The sequence below is a fragment of the Ovis aries genome, chromosome 2, assembly GCF_016772045.2.
Source record: "Ovis aries strain OAR_USU_Benz2616 breed Rambouillet chromosome 2, ARS-UI_Ramb_v3.0, whole genome shotgun sequence".
Taxonomy (NCBI): Eukaryota; Metazoa; Chordata; class Mammalia; order Artiodactyla; family Bovidae; genus Ovis; species Ovis aries.
Window position 1 is genome coordinate 166,171,674 of NC_056055.1, and position 18,268 is coordinate 166,189,941.

An 18,268-nucleotide genomic window follows, 5' to 3' on the forward strand; every position below is an offset into this window, starting at 1 on the left:
GCTGCGGTCTATGGGGTCGCACAGAGTCGGACACGACTGAAGCGACTTACCAGCAGCAGCAGCGGGTAGAAGAATATTTAGAAGCATCGCGTTGATTTCCAAAAAACTTGGGAAAACGTTAAATATCATTTGGAGGCGTCTTTGTTTTTAAAAGGACCTCATCCCCTCTAGTATCACTATTTGTCATTAGGTATTTATTTGTGTGTACACATTTAAGACTATGTGTGTCAGAGAAAAAGGCACCTTGTTTGTGGTTTTAGCAGGCCGTTTGCTTTTCTGACCATCTAGGCTGTAGCATCGGAGAAGGCAATGGCACCCCACTCCAGTACTCTTGCCTGGATAATCCCACGGACGGAGGAGCCTGGTAGGCTGCAGTCCATGGGGTCGCTAAGAGTCCGACACTACTGAGCGACTTCACTTTCACTTTCATGCATTGGAGAAGGCAATGGCAACCCACTCCAGTGTACTTGCCTGGAGAATCCCAGGGACGGGGGAGCCTGGTGGGCTGCCATCTCTGGGGTCCCACAGAGTCGGACACGACTGAAGGGACTTAGCAGCAGCGGGCTGTAGTATACTTTCCTCTTTCTTTCCCACCAATAGAGATTGTAGGCCAGAGTGGTGCACTGCAGTGACCAAAGATAAGAAACCTTAGCTGGAGTGTTGGTGACCGTCACTGGCATCCATAGCTCAAGATTTTACCCCATCTGGTTTGAAATATTCCTCAAATTATAGACTTGAAGATAGAGGCTGGCTGATTTAAAATGTTTAAAATGTGAGAAAGAGCAGTCTAGGAGTAAACCAAGGTAGGGGAGGGTGGCCAACCCAAGCTCATCCTTGAAAGGCAGAGCAAGAACATTTGGGAAGTGCATAGAGACAACGGTGTCTGTAAACAGTGATAATCAGGGCTTTCAAAAATCATAAAATGGATTGAAATATCTGATTCATTATTTATTCATCACAACACAACTTTGCACATCTGAGAAGAATGTTTGAAAACCGAGTGCCTTCTATTTTGTACATCAACTCACCAGATGGATCTCCTTTCCAAAATGTGGCCAAAGGGTTAAAGTTGTAATTTTAGAAAGGAATCTCAGGAAATGACACTGAGATCGGATACATTTCCTTTTCTTTCTGGCAATAATATCCTTCAAAGGAAAAAATACCTACTTATTGATATAATGATAATGTTTCTCATTCAGAGTACAAGTGTCAGAATGATCCCAAGTGTCAGAATGATCCCTGTTTGTGGAAGTGCTTTTTAAAACTGAGTACACTTTGACTACTGTGAGAACTGATGAGCCAATGAAGGGGAACGTCTTTTAACTCCATAATAGCAGGTTACATTGTAAATGAACAGTGATGGTCAAATAGCCAATTATGGCATAAATATCCCTTGTTTACAGAGAGGTGTTAAATGAACCTTTGGAGTACAAAGTATTAGTCCCATCTAAGCCACCATTTGTTCTTCAACCCATTATGTCTTCCCTTAAAAAGGCCAGTGCCATTGTAGGTAATATGCACACAGAACATACTTCTCTATGTTGATTTTAGTTTGCTTTATTTCAATGCACACTGTTGTTTACTTTTTAAAATTTAAATAAATGTCAGCATTGTATAATTTCTATGTTAACAAAGCAGTGAGCAAAATCCCTTGTATGTTTATAAAATATTATTGTTTAATTCACATAGTTTAGAAATTCCAAATGTTGAGAATAGGAAGGAGGCCAAATACCATCTGTTTATAACTATGATGCATCGTAATATGTGTACTTTTTAAAGGAGTTTGGTCAATCATGCCACTATTTTATCTGCTTGGAATATGTTGAAGATTTAAAATGTAATTTACAGGATTACTTTTAGTGCATTGCATCCAACTGTGAGTTGTAAAGAAATCGGTCTCTTCTGTTTTTCTCAAATTAATCATGTAACAGCCCCAATTAATGGGGGCTGTTAAACGTGTCGCTTTTTGCTTAGCTCCAGAATTTTTCTAACTTTGGCTCAGTCCGCCTTCTTGATGCTGATAAAAACTCCAAGGACAAATGAAACAGAACACTCCTAGCTGTGTCTTTCTGCCAGGAGATATTCACTTAGAATGGGAGGCAGGGTACGGTAGCTAATAATTAGCTAGCATCAGCCCTGAGACATTACCTGTGAAATACCCCTTGGTACTGCGTTGAAAAACAACATTTGACATTCCTTGTTTTAAAATAGTACATGCTTGTCTCCAAGATTTCTGATTTAACTTACCTTTTATTTCAAATGCATCTAATTGCATACCATGAAACAAAGGGAGTACATTTATTTGCAGTAGATGGGCAGGTTTAGGGTTTTATTTTTAAGTTACAAACTCAAGTTTAGTACAGAGTTCCTTTCTTTGCAAACTGGAAAAATTCAGCAACTGAGGCTTCTTTTCAGGGCAGACATGGTGTTGAAGTCCAGAGGTGGCTGTAGGGTCAGTCTCATGTCAGGGAGTAGCTTTCTCAAGGAGGAACTAAAAACACACATTTCCTGAAAAAGATTTGGAAAATGTGATTAAAAAACAGTGATTAGCAAATGATGGTTCCTTGATTAATTTTTTAGCAAGGTTGAATCAATAGAAAGCTACACCTTGAAATGCTTTTATAGACAAACACATGCAGAAATATGAAGACACTCTCCCAATAACCTAGGGGTCTTATCAGTGCTTAGCTGAGTTTTCAACGGGTGCTGTGTACAGTGCCTCCTTTTCCATTTAGCAATATCTGTTTTCTTAAGCATTTTAGTTTTAACAGCTTCATCTAACATTCTGTCAATCTACATTATTTACTTACACATAATTAAGAACATTAAGAGTCATTTTTCTGAGTAAAACTGCACTATATATACATTTTTAAAAATCTAATTGTTACTTTTTTTTAATCTGGGATTTTTTTTCCTTTCTGGTCAGATTTTCCACCCCAAAAATGAACCTACTAGGTCTTTCTGTCATAAAGATATGCTCAAGCTTGGTTTCCTTTGAGTTACAATAGGAAAATGCCAGACTCTTTTTTCCCTAAATAATTGCTTAAGTGTGGGAAGAGTATAAAAGAATATAAAAACAATATGAAATGTGAGGGATACGGAGGAAAGAAACTGAAGAAAGTGGAGAGGAAGAGAGATGAGAGAAGCAAAAACTGTAACTGGGATAAAAGAAACGTATCAAACAGCTTTCAAAATTGCTTTGACCAACATAAGACACACTCATTAAAATCATCATCATTCACTGAGATATTAAACAGCTAAGGGAAACTCTTAAGTGAATCTTGATTGATACTTATGGACCAGTTTTTCCATTCATGCCTAACTCTTTTTTGGCCTTGCCACTCAGCTTGTGGGATCTTAGTTCCCAGACCAGGAACTGAACCCCAGCGCTTGGTAATGAGAGCACACAGTCCTAATCACTGAACCGCCAGGAAATTCCTTTGAGCATAACATTCTGAAGAGAAACTTACATTAAACATCCATATCCACACAAAGAGGTGAGGAAGAAGCTTTCTAAGCATTTACAATCTAGAATTAAGTCATACATACACAAAATAAACAAGGCTATGTATAATGTATTATTATATGTTACCTACTGTAGGGGTAAAAATAAAGAAGATTTTAAATGGAGGAATTATTGAGACATACTTTACTCCTGAGTACCTTGGCTAGCAGTTATATTCTTAACCAGTTAAGCAAGTCTTGAAGTGTATAAACCATTTGGAATCCCTAAGTCTAATGAATTGCAGCAGATATAAAATTGATTCTGAAATTGGCATATAGGTGTGCATTTCATGTTCCCTTTAGAGCTGACTTAGTACCATGGCAATGAACCGCATATGCACACGAGTCGTTGTATAGTAATATTATCTTGATGACCAAAATCACTTTATAAAATATACTTTAATAAGTTACTACAGAGCCTTGAATTTAAGCCATGTAACTTAACCAATACTCAGTAGACATTTATAGGTGGACATATATGTATAAATTGGGTAAATGATAAAAAGAAAAGCATTAAGAATAAGAAAAACGTATGGGAAACTATTTGCGTCTTCTAATTAATCTAAAATACACCAGAAGCTTTTTCTCATTTATGAAGAAAAGAATTTTGTTCTTATGAAGAATTACTGACCCAAAGAAAAGTCAGATGAGGACTACAACTAAGCAAACAATAAAAACAACAATAACAACAACCAAAAACATTGCTTTTTTAGGAGAAAAATATGAAAAGTAGTAAATTCACCCATTTTAGAAATTAAGAAGAAAAGACATAAAATTTAATACACACAATAAATAATAAATATTCTTCTAGTTTCATATGATGGCTAATTAAGAAAAAAGCCCATGTGGAAAGTTTGGAAGAGAGATGAATATAACAAGGTAATTAACTCTTTGCTCCTTCAACCTTAAAGAAGAAAGAGCAGAGTAAGATTTCTTTTAAGTTTGGACCTGAAGCAACCTCAGAGATCAAATCTGTTTGTGCAAAAGAAATAAAAGGATTCCAGTAGCTCTTCATCTCGAGTCAAATCTTGGTTTTGGCCTCACTCTGATCTTGGCACCCGAAAGTCTCAGTCCTGGGGTTCTTTGCTCTTTGATTGAGCTCCTGCCTTTTATCACGTGTGTGTTGTGTGCTAAGTCGCTTCAGTGGTCTCCATCTCTGTGCGACTCAATGGATTCGTAGCCCAGCAGGCTCCTCTGTCCATGGGATTCTCCAGGCAAGAATACTGGAGTGGGTTGCCGTGCCCTTCTCCAGGGGATTTTCCAGACCCAAGGGTCAAATCTGAGTCTCTTATGTCTCCTGCATTGGCAGGCAGGTTCTTACCACTAGCACCACCTAGGAAGTCCTTCTCTCACACGTAGTCAGCAGCTTTGTTCTCATGGGCCTTCTGTGATAGAATCCACCATCTGGTATTCATTCTGTTACATTTGGGTAGTTCTTGATAGTTGAGGATACACTTTTTCATCCATCATCTCATTTAGTCTTGCTAATATCCTTATGATATAGGTAAACCATAGCTTTAGTTCCAAACTTCAGAAGAAGCATCTCAAAATCATACTGCTAGTACATTGCAGAGTTGTGACTATAGGTCACATGACAAGGTGCTATTTCCCCTTTTTCCTTTAGGCTGGATTTCATACTTTGTTCTTCATTTAAATTGTGGGCATACGACTAAGTTAAAATGACAGTACTCGTATTGGGTGGAGAGAAGACAGAAAAGGAGGAGAAATCGAAGAAGGATGGGGAAGAAGAAAAGAAAAGGATAAAAAACAAAACCAGCTCCTCTCTGCAGGTTTTTCTGTGCAATTGAGGAGAAATCTTTAAATTACTCCCTTTCTGCTTCCAGAGATTAATAAGGAGAGAAACACTTTCTAAAATTTGTTTTCTATAAATGAAAAACTAATTCCAAAGCCATCCCAGTGCTTTGTGTTTTAAAGGATACAATCTGAGGTAGATAAACCATTGAAAAGCTGTTTAATGAACTCTTGGATATGCATATATAGACTACAAGCTTGATTTTGAGTACAAGATGGAGACATATTCTGTCTATGAAATTAGAGGAACTTTGGGGAAATTGAAAAAAAAAATGGTAGAGAGGAAAAGAATATAGTCTTAGGATAGGCATACACTAGAACCTAAAGATAACATATCCAGCAACAAATTCCTCATAATGGGATATAGTTGATTATTAGTTTTATTTTTTTTAGTAGAGGGGTATATTACACTCGGTTCTCAGCTTATACTTCAATGTAATCTCCATCTGTAACTTCAAAACTCCACTGAAATTCTGAGACACAGATCTGACTTGATTTATTTCCGCATTTGGGGAATGAAGGCATAGACAAGGCAGACAGAGTGACAGTGCAGAAGGTATGATTTAAAATAAAGATGTGTAGAAGGATATGGAGACAGGAAACAAGGACAGAAAATGGTGAGGAGAAGTGGAAGCCCCTGAGAATGAATACTAAAAAAAATAAGAAAACCCATAATACAAGAAGTTTTAATTTGTTGATGTTGTAGACACTTGACATTTTTGGCTGCTCAACACCTACCTAACCTCTTAAAATCTAAAATCCTGTTTGAGGAGTTAATTCTTTCTTACTGAATATAATCAGGTGTGGGAATTGGATGTTGTCTTGAATAGAGGAACAAAAAGACAATGCTGGAATTCTAGTCCATCTGACCTAGTACAAACCCAACCTGGCTATTTTCACCAAAATGTAGCTCTTGTTGGGTTCTGCTTTCTAACCTCCTTAGCTTCTGGGGCTCCAACCAATCCCAAGCCAATGTCCAGCCTCCCTTTAATATGATTCTGTATCCCTGGGATTCTGTCAATTGCAGAAAAATAGAAAAACCTGGCTCAAGTCAGTTGCTCTGAGAAAATTACCATTTTGGGAGCAAGAATTGTTGGATGTAGAGTGTCTTTTATCATCCCACTCTTTCACCTTGATAGGTAAGCTTCTCATTGGCTGTCCCTCTTATGTTCACAAGAAAGCTACAGAAATCTAGTCATCACATCATTACCACATCCCTCTTTCCAGACACGGGAGAAGGGATTTTTTTTCTTACCTGGGTCCCTTTCTGCAATTAAGGAAAGCTTTTCTCAGAAACCCATTAGAAAAATTCCCCACACATCTCACAGTGTCATATATGCATAAACTGGTTTCAGGGATGGAAATGACTTCTGTTCAGTTAGGATCTAACCCTGAGCCATAATGAGCAAAGGATAAATAGACACACAAACAAAACTAGGGCATATTTTACAAAGATAAGAGGAAGGAGATGGAGGTTGGGTGGGTAAAAAATACTTCTCCCAATAAATACATTTATGTCTTATTTATTCAGATTTGTTCTCTGTGGCTTGCTGCTGCTGCTGCTGCTAAGTCGCTTCAGTCGTGTCCAACTCTGTGTGACCCCATAGACGCAGCCCACCAGGCTCCCCCGTCCCTGGGATTCTCCAGGCAAGAGTACTACGGTGGGTTGCCATTTCCTTCTCTAATGCATGAAAGTGAAAGTGAAGTCGTGTCTGACTCTTAGCAAGGCCATGGACTGCAGCCTACCAGGCTCCTCCGTCCATGGGATTTTCCAGGCAAGAGTACTGGAGTGGGGTGCCACTGCCTTCTCTGCTGTGCCTTGCAAAGAATTCTAATTAATACACTTGGTTACAGCTACCACTGGGATTATTTAAATTGTAGATAACTTTCTATACATATACACACACACAAACACACACACACACACACACGACTTGCTTCTACTTTCAAAATTCATTTTTTCTTTTTTATTCTGTTTTTATGTGTGTGAAAGAATGAGTTGGGTTTTAGAAATGTATTTTTTAGCCTTCTAGGTGTCAAGCATTTACTGACTGTGACTTTAATTTCTTAGTAACAATTTCCCCCAATCCCTAACGTCATATTTTTACATGTATTCATACATTCCTTTCTTATTCATTCAGTAATTCATCTAGTCATTAATTTCTTTTTTTTTAATGTGCTATGAGGTATTTAATATGTATGTGGAAGGCATTGCTTTAGCAAGGAAAAGCAAATGTTGAACCACATTTATGTAACCTTAAAAATAAATGCATGTATTTTTTTCATTTTATTACACTTTTAAAGGGGAGCAATGGGACAAAAATGAGGCACACATGGATATCCCCAATTTTCCCTCATTTGCTAACAGGCTTTCCTGTGCTCTGAGGCCAGTTCAGCTCGGAGAGTCCTGCTTTGACAGACAAGTTCTTCTGAGCTTTAGGCATGAGAAGAGGGAGGAAAGGAAGAGAGAACAAAAGTTCAGAAGGTTAACTTTGGGGGAGGAGGTTATCTTGACTTGAGACTGGAATTTGAAGACAGATGTAAAGGAGAAGGAGCAGAAGCAGCTGCCGCGTGTGACTCGCTGGATGGGGGAGGCAAAGGGGGATTTTTAAGGTCCTCTGTTTCCTTCATTATGTTAAAAAAAAAAAACAAATGAAGAGCTCGAGTTATTCTGAAGTTATTTGTGGTTGCTGCACTATCATGTATGTTTGGAACCGTGGTGTTGCTCATGTGGGTTATTGTTTTGTAATATCTAGCGTTCTATTTGATTACATGCGACGGAAATCAGCTCACATTAACGAGGCATAAAATTTGGCTTCTGTGTGGAAAACTTTTAGGAGATGATCTTGGGCATTATGAGAACCCCTTGCTCAGGCGCCATTCTCTGGGATCTGGCTCAGTCCGTGTCTCTCTCTCTCTCTCTCTTTCTCATTCTTTCTGTCTTAAGGTCCTCCTCTGGATTGTTTTCTCTGTAAAAGGCTATCTCTGTGTGGTGGGAAAGATGACTCATAGTATTTCACAGGATTGTTACAGCCTGAGAAGAAAGAATCAATCATATCTAGCATCCAAGTCAGATCCTGGTAAAAATGTCACTTTCCACCCTACCTGAGTCACTTTCCTGACCTTCTGGGGGTTGGAGGAGAACCGAGCAAGACGTAATTTCAGATGACTGCTCCCATGTTACAGAGGGATAACTCTTTCAATCCGTGGTACAAGAAACTTCCCAGCTACTGAGCAGAGTGACCCTGCTTCTCCAGGTGACAGTGCATTTCTTGTTATCAAATGTCCTCTCAGCTATTTACGTTCGGGATTGAATTCTCACTAAATTTAAGACAATTTAAGGTGTCTAATTGTCTTTTCAAAAAGTTGGTCAGAGGTTTACACTCCAAGTAGCTTTGCAATGAACATTGTTGGCTGTGCAGAAAAAAGTTTCCCAGGTGGCACAGTGGTAAAGAATCTGCCTGCCAATGTAGGAGACACAAGAGACATGGGTTCGGTCCCTGGCTCAGGAGGATCCCCTAGAGGAGGAAATGGAAACGGCTCTAGTATTCTTACCTGGAAAATCCCATGGACAGAGGAAAACTATGGAGAACAGTATAAAGATTCCTCAAAAAATTAAGATTAAAACTACCATATAATCCAGCTGCCTCACTTCTGGGTATTTACCAAAGAATTTAAAAAAAAAAACTAATTCAAAAGCATATATATATGTGTGCTCAGCCACTCTGTTGTGTCCAGCTCTTTGTAATCCTTTGAATTGTGGCCCACCAGGCTTCTGTGCCCATGGGATTGTCCAGGTGAGAGTACTGGAGCAGGTTACCATTTCCTCCTTAAAGGATCTTCCCCACCCAGGGATCGAACCTGCATTGCCTGTGTCTCCTGCATTGCAGGTGGATTCTTTACTGCCAAGCCATCAGGGAAGCCCTTAATTAAAAAACACACAGGTACTTCTGCGTTCATCGTGGCATTGTCAGGGTACAGAAACAACCTAACTCCATCAGTGGAAGAATGGATAAAGAAGATGTTATAATATTTTATATATATATGAATATATATATATGCACATATACACAATGGAATACCACTCAGTCATTAAAAAAAAGATGAACTCTTGCCATTTGTGACAACATGAATAGACCTTGAGAGTATTATGCTAAGTGAAATAAGTCAGACAAAGAGAGACAAATACCGGATGATTTCACTCATATATGGAATATAAAAAATAAACAAAAATTAATGAACAAGTCAAACAAAAATAAATAGGTAGCTGCATAGAACAGAGTAGTGGTTACCAGGGGGTAAGAGTTGGGTGAAGGTGAGTTGGATAAAGAGGATCAACTGTATAGTGAGAGATGGAAACCAATATTTGGTGGTGAGCACATCACAGTGTGCACAAAGTAAAAATACAAAGTAGCATACATGAAACTTATAAAGCAGTGCTACCTCAATAAAGTTTTTTAAATAAATAAGCAGCAGGAAAACAAACAAACAAAACAAAACTTCCTGTGGATTGTCATGAAAAGGTTTGAATTTCCAATGATAGAAATGTTTGGGGGGTACATTCTGAGTTTAACCAAATTGGAAGTGCCAAATAGAACCCTGGTCTTTCTTTTGTATGCCTAAAACTTACACAAGAGTTAAAGAGGTCAAAGTCCTGAGCCCTGGTTATATAAAGGACTGGTGGCTAGAATAAGGGATGTAATGGTTGGAGACCAAAAGTAATTCAGAAGATACTTTGGGCTCTGACTATGAAGCTTTACTCAATACAGAAGAAAGTGGAGATTTGGGGGGTATTAATAAATATATTTGAATAATCTTTTGTAGGTAAACATAATAAAATTTGTGTACATACTGTTCAAGGTACATATGGTACATTGAGTTATTGTTCCCAATTCCTTCCTGTTTGGGGGTTATACAGTATATATATATATGTCCTTTTTCATTGACTTGGCATCATCTCCCACTAGAGGAGGCAGAGTACTGTCCCCAACCCACTGGTGTCGGGCTTGGCCACGTGACTTGCTCTAACCAACAGAATTGGGTGGAGGTAACAGTGTGCCTCTCCAAGCTGAGGTTTTAACAGCTGTTCCGTGTTCCCTTTGCTTGACTGTCTGTCATTCACTGTCAGAACACAATGGGGGAGCATATGGACATATATGAAGTAGACCTGAATTCAACTGAGCCTGCAGTTTGAGTCCAGAGCTGAGTCCTGAAATTGAGTTTTTAAAAGTGAATCACAATAGCTTACAGACCCATGAGGGAGAAATAAATGCTTATTGTTTTAAATCACTGAATTTTGGAGTGGTTTTTCGTGAAGCATTATTGTAGCAATAGCTGGCTAATAGAATAGTATTTCTTTCCTCTCCCTACAAATGTTTCAAAATTGATGCATTTTAGAATGCCTCACATTGTAGGATCAAGGAAATTCAGTAATTATACAGTTAATCATTTAATTAGAATTATGAAGTGGTACAAAAAATGATGTGGAAAACACAAAACACAGAGAACTAATCTAATCTTAGAGTCAGAAAGTGTTTCTCTGAGGAAATGACATTAAAACTGAAACCTAGCTTTTGGCTACGCCAAGCTGGGGGACATGGGGATGGGAGTATTCTAAGTGAAGGTAACAGTCTTTTGCAAAGTCCTTGAGGCAAGAAATAGGTCACTGAGTACAGAGAAGTATCTGGAAAGCAGAGAGGAAACAGGAAAGTGCCAAGAGAAAAGAGGTTAGTGAGGTTCAGTTTATCACAGTGTTATGGGCTGAATTGTGTCTCCCTCAAAATTCTTATATTGATGTCCCAAAATCTAGTAACTGAGAATATGACTGATATGGAGCTAAGGTGTTAAAGTGTAATTAAGTTAGAATGAAGTCATTAGGTAGAGTCCCAGGTCAAAATCACTAATGTCCTTAGGAAGATTAGGACACAGACGTGTATTTTAATGCTTTATTCAAATCTTTTAGAATGTTTTAAACATTTAAAATTTATGTTTTTACAGTGTCTGTCTTACAGTTCTATTACCTCAAATTCCTTGGAGTTTAATTCTCCTGTATTTACTCTTTCCTATGTCTCTCAAGGTAGATTGTTGCCTTATATGTGCTGTAATTTTGAATGGTGAGCCCATTTTTGATAGGCTTCATCTGGAGGCATCAAGTGTGGCCTGTGATGAGGTTTTATCACACCAAATTTTTACTGTTTGCTTCTGCTTGGAATACGCTGAATCCCAATATGGAGTGTTCAGGCCATGTGGTTGACATGACGCTTATATGAGGTGCATGTCTGTGATTACAATTTCTCTCGAAAGGCTTACTATCTACCCCCCAACACCCAGGCCTCAATAGCTTGCTTCCTTGTGGTCTCTTTTGCTAGTGTGCAGATTATTTCTTCTCTATCATTTTATGGAAGGGGAAGCCCTTAAATGATCCTGGATTTATCCCCACCTCCCTACAGAATTTCCAAGTCCTTGTTTCCTGTGCCTTTCTGGGTATGAAAATGAAAGCTGCTATGTTTCTGAGCCATAACCACCACCCTAGTCCACCACAGCTCCTACACTGCCATGTTAGTTCTTGCAGTCAACACTTGGGTTCTTAGTTCCTTTTTTCTTTTGGCCCTTGGATTCTTCTTATTTTTCTGCTAACAACTCTCAATTAAAGAGGATAATGAAAACATTTCATGGAAAAACTTGACTGCTTCTCCTTCCCCTTCCTGAATAATTTATTTCTAAAGCCGCAACAAACAACAACAAAGCCACTAGGTGAGACAGAGCAAGATAAGAGGATATAAGGGTCTAAACAAGATGAAGAGAATAGCCAGTCAAGGGTGGCAGACAAAATAGCCTGAAGAATCAGCCTGAACAGGGAGTCAGAGCCCAAGCAGGGAGAAGAGGCATCTGTGTGTGGGAGGGAGTCGTAGTAGGGATGGGAGATGGGTTGCATTAAGTGAGGTTGATTACATATGTCAATATCTGAGGAAGTATGGAAACTTGTATTCTCATTATTAGAGATGATTCAATTCAGTTCAGTTCAGTCGCTCAGTCGTGTCTGACTCTTTGTGACCCCATGAATCGCAGCACGCCAGGCCGCCCTGCCCATCATCAACTCCCAGCGTTCACTCAAACTCACGTCCATCAAGTCGGTGATGCCATCCAGCCATCTCATCCTCTGTTGTCCCCTTCTCCTCCTGCCCCCAATCCCTATTAGCATCAGGGTCTTTTCCAATGAGTCAACTCTTCGCATGAGGTGGCCAAAGTACTGGAGTTTCAGCTTTAGCATCATTCCTTCCAAGGAACACCCAGGGCTGATCTCCTTTAGAATGGACTGGTTGGATCTTCTTGCAGTCCAAGGGACTCCCAAGAGTCTTCTCCAACACCACAGGTCAAAAGCATCAATTCCTCGGCTCTCAGCCTTCTTCACAGTCCAACTCTCACATCCACACATGACCACTGGAAAAACCATAGCCTTGACTAGACAGACCTTAGTTGGCAAAGTAATGTCTCTGCTTTTGAATATGTTATCTAGGTTGGTCATCACTTTCCTTCCAAGGAGTAAGATTACATATATGGAAAAGGGAGAAAACTAGAATCAACATGAGACTGGAAGTGTAAGATGAGCTCATGGTTTTCCACATATGTATAATTTATAGAGAGACAGTTTTCAATTTCTATAGATAGAAACAAATATCAAGGTAGATACATGGTAAGTGCATAAGTATGTAGAAGATATATCTTCCGATAGAGCCAGGAAGCACCAACACTTCAATAACAATGAACATACACAGCACTCGAGTCTTGGCTTCCAAATACTATTTCCCAGTAAAAACAGAAAAATAATTTTTAGAGAAATGGCTGATTCTGGGACTGAGGGGGAAAAAATTACGAGAAAAATCTGGAACTTCTACAAGAAATCAAAGATCTGAAACTTCTACCATAAACCAAAAATATGTTTAAAAAAAAATGATGGGGGACATATCAAAAGAGCCTAAATGTCAGTTTAAATGGGCTCCTACTAGCCACATTGGACATAATTGGAGTATTAATACTGATAGTAGGGACTTCCCTGGCAGTCCAGTGGCTAAGACTTCGCAGGGGTTCAAGTTCAGTCCCTGGTTGGGGAATTAAGATCCCACATGCCTCATAGCCAAATAAACAAAACATAAAACAGAAACAATATTGTAAAAAATTCAATAAGGACTTTTAAAATGGTCCACATAAATAAAAACTTTAAAAAATACTAATAGTAATGTGATAATAACTTGTAGAATTTACAATATTAAGTAAAATAAAAGACCAAGAGACCATACCAACATAAATGAATGAATGAAAGGATTTAAATTTGATGAAGAACAGGATTCGGTATGTTTTCAAAATACCTCCCCACAAAAGGGGGAGAGTATATGGTGGAAAAGCCTGGAGGACATCACTTTTAGCAAGTGCGGACAGTGAACATCAGCTGTTGAAACCATGCATGACCTGGTTGGATGCTTTGAGAGGAACACTGCATCAGTTCTGTGATACTGTGATCTGAATCAAATCATGAGGAGGCTTCAGGCAAACTTCAACTGGGGGTGATTCTGCAAAGCAATTGAACTCTTCTTTAAAATATCGATACTGGACTGAAAGTCAAGCATAAACTGAAGAATATTCCAGACTAGGAGACTAAAGAGACATGATAAGTAATATGGTGTGTGCTTCTGAAGTGGGTCCTTTGGTTACAAAAATTATGGTTGCATCAGTTGAAGCTGGAATGTGGTCTGTGGACCAACGGGCAGGAGTGTATCAAAATTCCTCCCCTGGTTTTGTTAGTTGTGTTGTGGTCAGTAGGAGGACACTCTTATTTGTAGAAAACACACATTGAAGTGTTTGGAGTGAATGCACCATCTGGTCAGCAGTCTATAAGTATTCAAGAAAAAACAAGCTATTTGTACTGTGCACGCTAAGTCGTTTCAGTTGTGTCTGACTCTTTGAGACCTAACTGTAGCCTGCGCGGCTCCTCTGTCCATGGGATTCTCCAGGCGAGAATACTGGAGTGGAGTGCCATTCCTTCCTCCAGGGCTCTTCCCAACCCAGAGATTGAACCTGGGTCTCTTATGTCTCCTGCATTTTCAGATGTGTTCTTTACCACTAGCACCACATGGAAAGTCCGTATTTGTACTGTAGGTCTATCTTTTTTGCTAGAGGGGATAAAAAAGAATTTTTGATTGTTTTAAAATCTAAAGCATCTAATAGCAAAAAAATACAAACCAAAAAACCATGTGTAACGTAACTCAGTACTAACTATTCTATTCAACAAGCTAGGGGGGAAAAAAAAACAAAACCAGCCAACTAAACTCTTAAGAAAATAGGGGAGGGGGGAAGGTCAAACAACAAAATTAACGAAGTAGGAGACAAAGAAGCAAGAGAGAAAAGAGGAAAAGGTGTTCACTTTTCACCACGGAACAGCTGCTAAGACTTTTCCCCTTACTTGCTGAGGCAATGGATGCTCTTAAGAGAAGGGGAAAAGACAATTCTCAGATTTTGAATTTCAAAATTCTGGGCATTTGTGTATCAGACATGCCCTAAAGATCTGAAAGCATGATATTAATATCACAAACCAAATATTCGGGAAAAAGAGATGAAAAGTCAGTGTATTTCACTGTATATTAAATGAAGTTTCTATAGTTAAAGAAGAGAAGTAAAGGAGAAAATGGTCAGAAGGGAAGCACAGAGCTTAAAGACTGGTGGTATCTCTGAGAAGGGTCTTTGCCCTGCTCTTCTGCACCTGATTTGGAAGAAATGCCCATGATCAGCAGAATCTGGGAACAGAGAGCTCTCTGGTCTATCTTGGGGGAATTCCGGAAACCTCTAGCCTCACCTGTGCCCACCACAATGCAGAAGCAGCTGGAGTGGTCGCAGTGTGATGCTCAGGTAACCAATCAGAGAGTGCCTCTGTGCTCCTGCCATCCCAGTGCGTCTCTGAAAGAGCCACCAGTTTCTACAGGCCCAGAAGGCTAAGGACATTAAACCTAACAGGTTAGGGCTAGGGCTGGCTCAGACAAATTAATAAGGTCCAGGTAGGATGGCGACATCTCAGAGATTCACACAGATCAACACTGGAGGACCAGAAGTGGTAACACATCTTAGTGAATGTCAGTGTGAACAGGTGATGGCTCCCATCCTAGCATCCTGTTTGTAAACTATTGTGAACATAATCCCATGGCTTTTTTACAAGTTACTGAATGGATGGATGGAGAGATAGATGGAGGGATAATTAAAGGGCAGTTCCTAAATTACATCACAGCTGTTAGTAGTCTAAAAGCTACTGTGTTATAGAATTTCATACCACTAAAAAATGCCACTAAGAGGACAAATCACCCTCATTTATTTCTGCCCATCCTAGCATTGCTTTTCCAAGATCAGCAGCAACTACGACTAGTAGAATAGGTTCTAATATAATTTTCATCTGCAGCTGCAATAGCCCCAAAGTCAGTACATAAAGTAAGTGACTTTGCAAAACAGTACATTAGGGGGAAAACCCTTGGAAGTTTCTGACACTAAAAAGTATTTTTTACGAAAGACATGTCTTCCATGTTTGCTTGTTTCTGGAAGACAAATAAAAGGCATTTGAATTATTTTCTGCCCTGTTTGGAATCTTCTCTTTTTATCTTGGTCTTACCAGGTTTTTATTTGTATACTTAGGGAGATCTTTGTGGAAGGAAATTTGTAATTCGGAAGCAGTCGACAAATGAACACTCACACAGCATAACCAAACCACGATTTTATGCAGATTTCTCTCTTTGGTGGCTTCTGAGTTCTTAAAGGAAAGTGTGGATGCAGTGGTGTGTCACAAGTGCTATGAGAGAAGTCCAAGGGAAAAGAGTACAGCATGAGGATCAGCCTTGGAAGCCTCCACGTACAGTGTGATTATATTGTACTACTGTTTGATGCAATGATATGTTTGATCAGTTTCAAGAGATGAATATCACCTCACTTCAAACAATATGATACAGTCTCATTGTATGGAATTATGGCTGCTGTCAATCAGCAGATGGCATAACCCTTAAAGTGCCATCTTCAGGGAATGTCATAAAGATGATTGCAACACTTGCACTAATTAGTAAGTTTTTGTACTAAAACCAGGCAAAACCTGTTAAGACAATTTATCTGCTAAATCTCTGTTCATTTTTGTTATTATATAAACATGTACATAACCCATCCTTGCAAACACTCAGCTGATTAACTTAACTTACTAGAACAGCCATTATAATAAAAATCCTAGTTATGATTATAAACCTCCTTCCCCACATAAGTCAGTAAGCTGTATTTTCTCTATTTTGTTTTATAAACTCCAATATATCCTTACCTTGAACCAACTATCCTATCAAAGTGAGTGGCAGGTGCAAAAGAAAGGTAAACATTAAATAATCATGAAGTCTGCAGTCTTGACAAGACAAACTCAAAATTTAAGCTCGACAAATGACAAATAAATGGCATGGGTGCATGTTTAGATAGAATAAATACAGATTAATACAGAGTATTTTGAATGTCATTAATTTCACTTTCTCAATTGTTAGATACACATTTTGAGAGAATAAGCATTACAGTCCTTTTTTATATTAGTTATGGAATATTTTCCCTCTTGACTGAGGTTGTGTTTCTCTGTTACCCATTATTTTGCCATTGTCACCCATTTTAACTATTTTTATTTTCCCCAATAATACGTAATATGAGAAGTAGTGGTTTAACATGGTACATACTGATTTGATCTGAGACTTAACACATTTTGCCAAGGGGGCTAGAGACCCCCAGATTCAACTTTGTTCATTGACAGTGTATGTATCACTTATTGTGAGCCTTTTCCCAAGGAATTTCTCTCCTACCTTGTCTGCTGACACTCTCCTTTCCACTTTTCCCCAGTGTCCTTTATGCCCGTTATTAACTGAGCAGCCACCCTCTGTGGTAGACCCTTCTAAGGTAGCCTCCAATGATCCCTGACTCCCTGTGCTAATTCAGTCGTGTCCAGATCTTTGTGACCCCCAAGGACCGCAGCCCGCCAGGCTCCTCTGTCTATGGAATTCTCCTGGCAAGAATATTGGAGTGAGTTGCCATGCCCTCCTCCAGGGGATCTTCCTGACCCAGAAATCGAACCCACATCTCTTACCTCTGTGGCATTGGCAGGCAGGTTCTTTACCACTAGTGGTATCCGGGAAGCCCTCCCTGATTCCCAGTATTCACTAACTTGTACAGTTCACCCCTTCCCCTGCCTTGAACCTAGTGACTTGCTTTTAAAGAACAGAATATGAACAAAGCTATTAGGTTACAGAAGACCATGACTTCTGGTTTGCTAGCAGTGTCTCTCTCTTGCTGACTTTGAGGAACCAAGTGTCCATGTTGGAAAGCCATATCTGACCAAGAGCAGCCTCTGACCAATGGCCATCTAGAAGCTGAAACCATTCCAATAGCCCACGAAGAACTGAATCCAGGCAACTGCTAAAGTGAGCATTAAAGCAAATCTGTCTCCTCCAACGTGACCGTGGCACCAGCTGACGTCTAGATTATAGCCTCCTGAGAGACCCTGAAGCCAGGGACCCTGCTAGGCTCTCCTTAGAATCTAAACCCACAGAAACTGCAAGATAGTAAATGTGTGTGGTTTGAGTCACTGGCATTCCCAGATGGCTCAGATGGTAAAGAATCTGCCTGCAATGCAGGAGACCCAGGTTCCATCCCTGGGTCAGGAAGATCCCCTGGAGAAAGGAATGGCTACCCACTCCACTATTCTTTCCTGGAGAATCCCACAGACAGAGGAGCCTGGCAGGCTACAGTCCATGGGGTTACAAAGAGTCAGACATGACTAAGCAACTAACACTTTAAGTCACTAAAGTTTGGGTTTGCTGTATAGCAATAGACATGTTCTCTCAGTGAACATGCTTGACAGCTCACTGCAGCTCCTTTTTGTGGTGAGTTGTGGGGCTCGAGCTTT

At 39.5% G+C, this 18,268-nt stretch overlaps 1 protein-coding gene across 7 annotated transcripts in view; it reads left to right on the forward strand.

Moving 5' to 3' along the window:
- Positions 1-18,268, forward strand: part of GTDC1 (glycosyltransferase like domain containing 1) — a 523,084-nt gene that overhangs the window by 445,557 nt on the left and 59,259 nt on the right. For all 7 annotated transcript variants that reach the window (XM_060410058.1, XM_060410059.1, XM_060410060.1 and 4 more), the window contains one exon: positions 6,848-6,977. In XM_060410058.1, the coding sequence (XP_060266041.1) occupies positions 6,848-6,977 (130 nt within the window). The remainder of the gene's footprint in view (positions 1-6,847; positions 6,978-18,268) is intronic.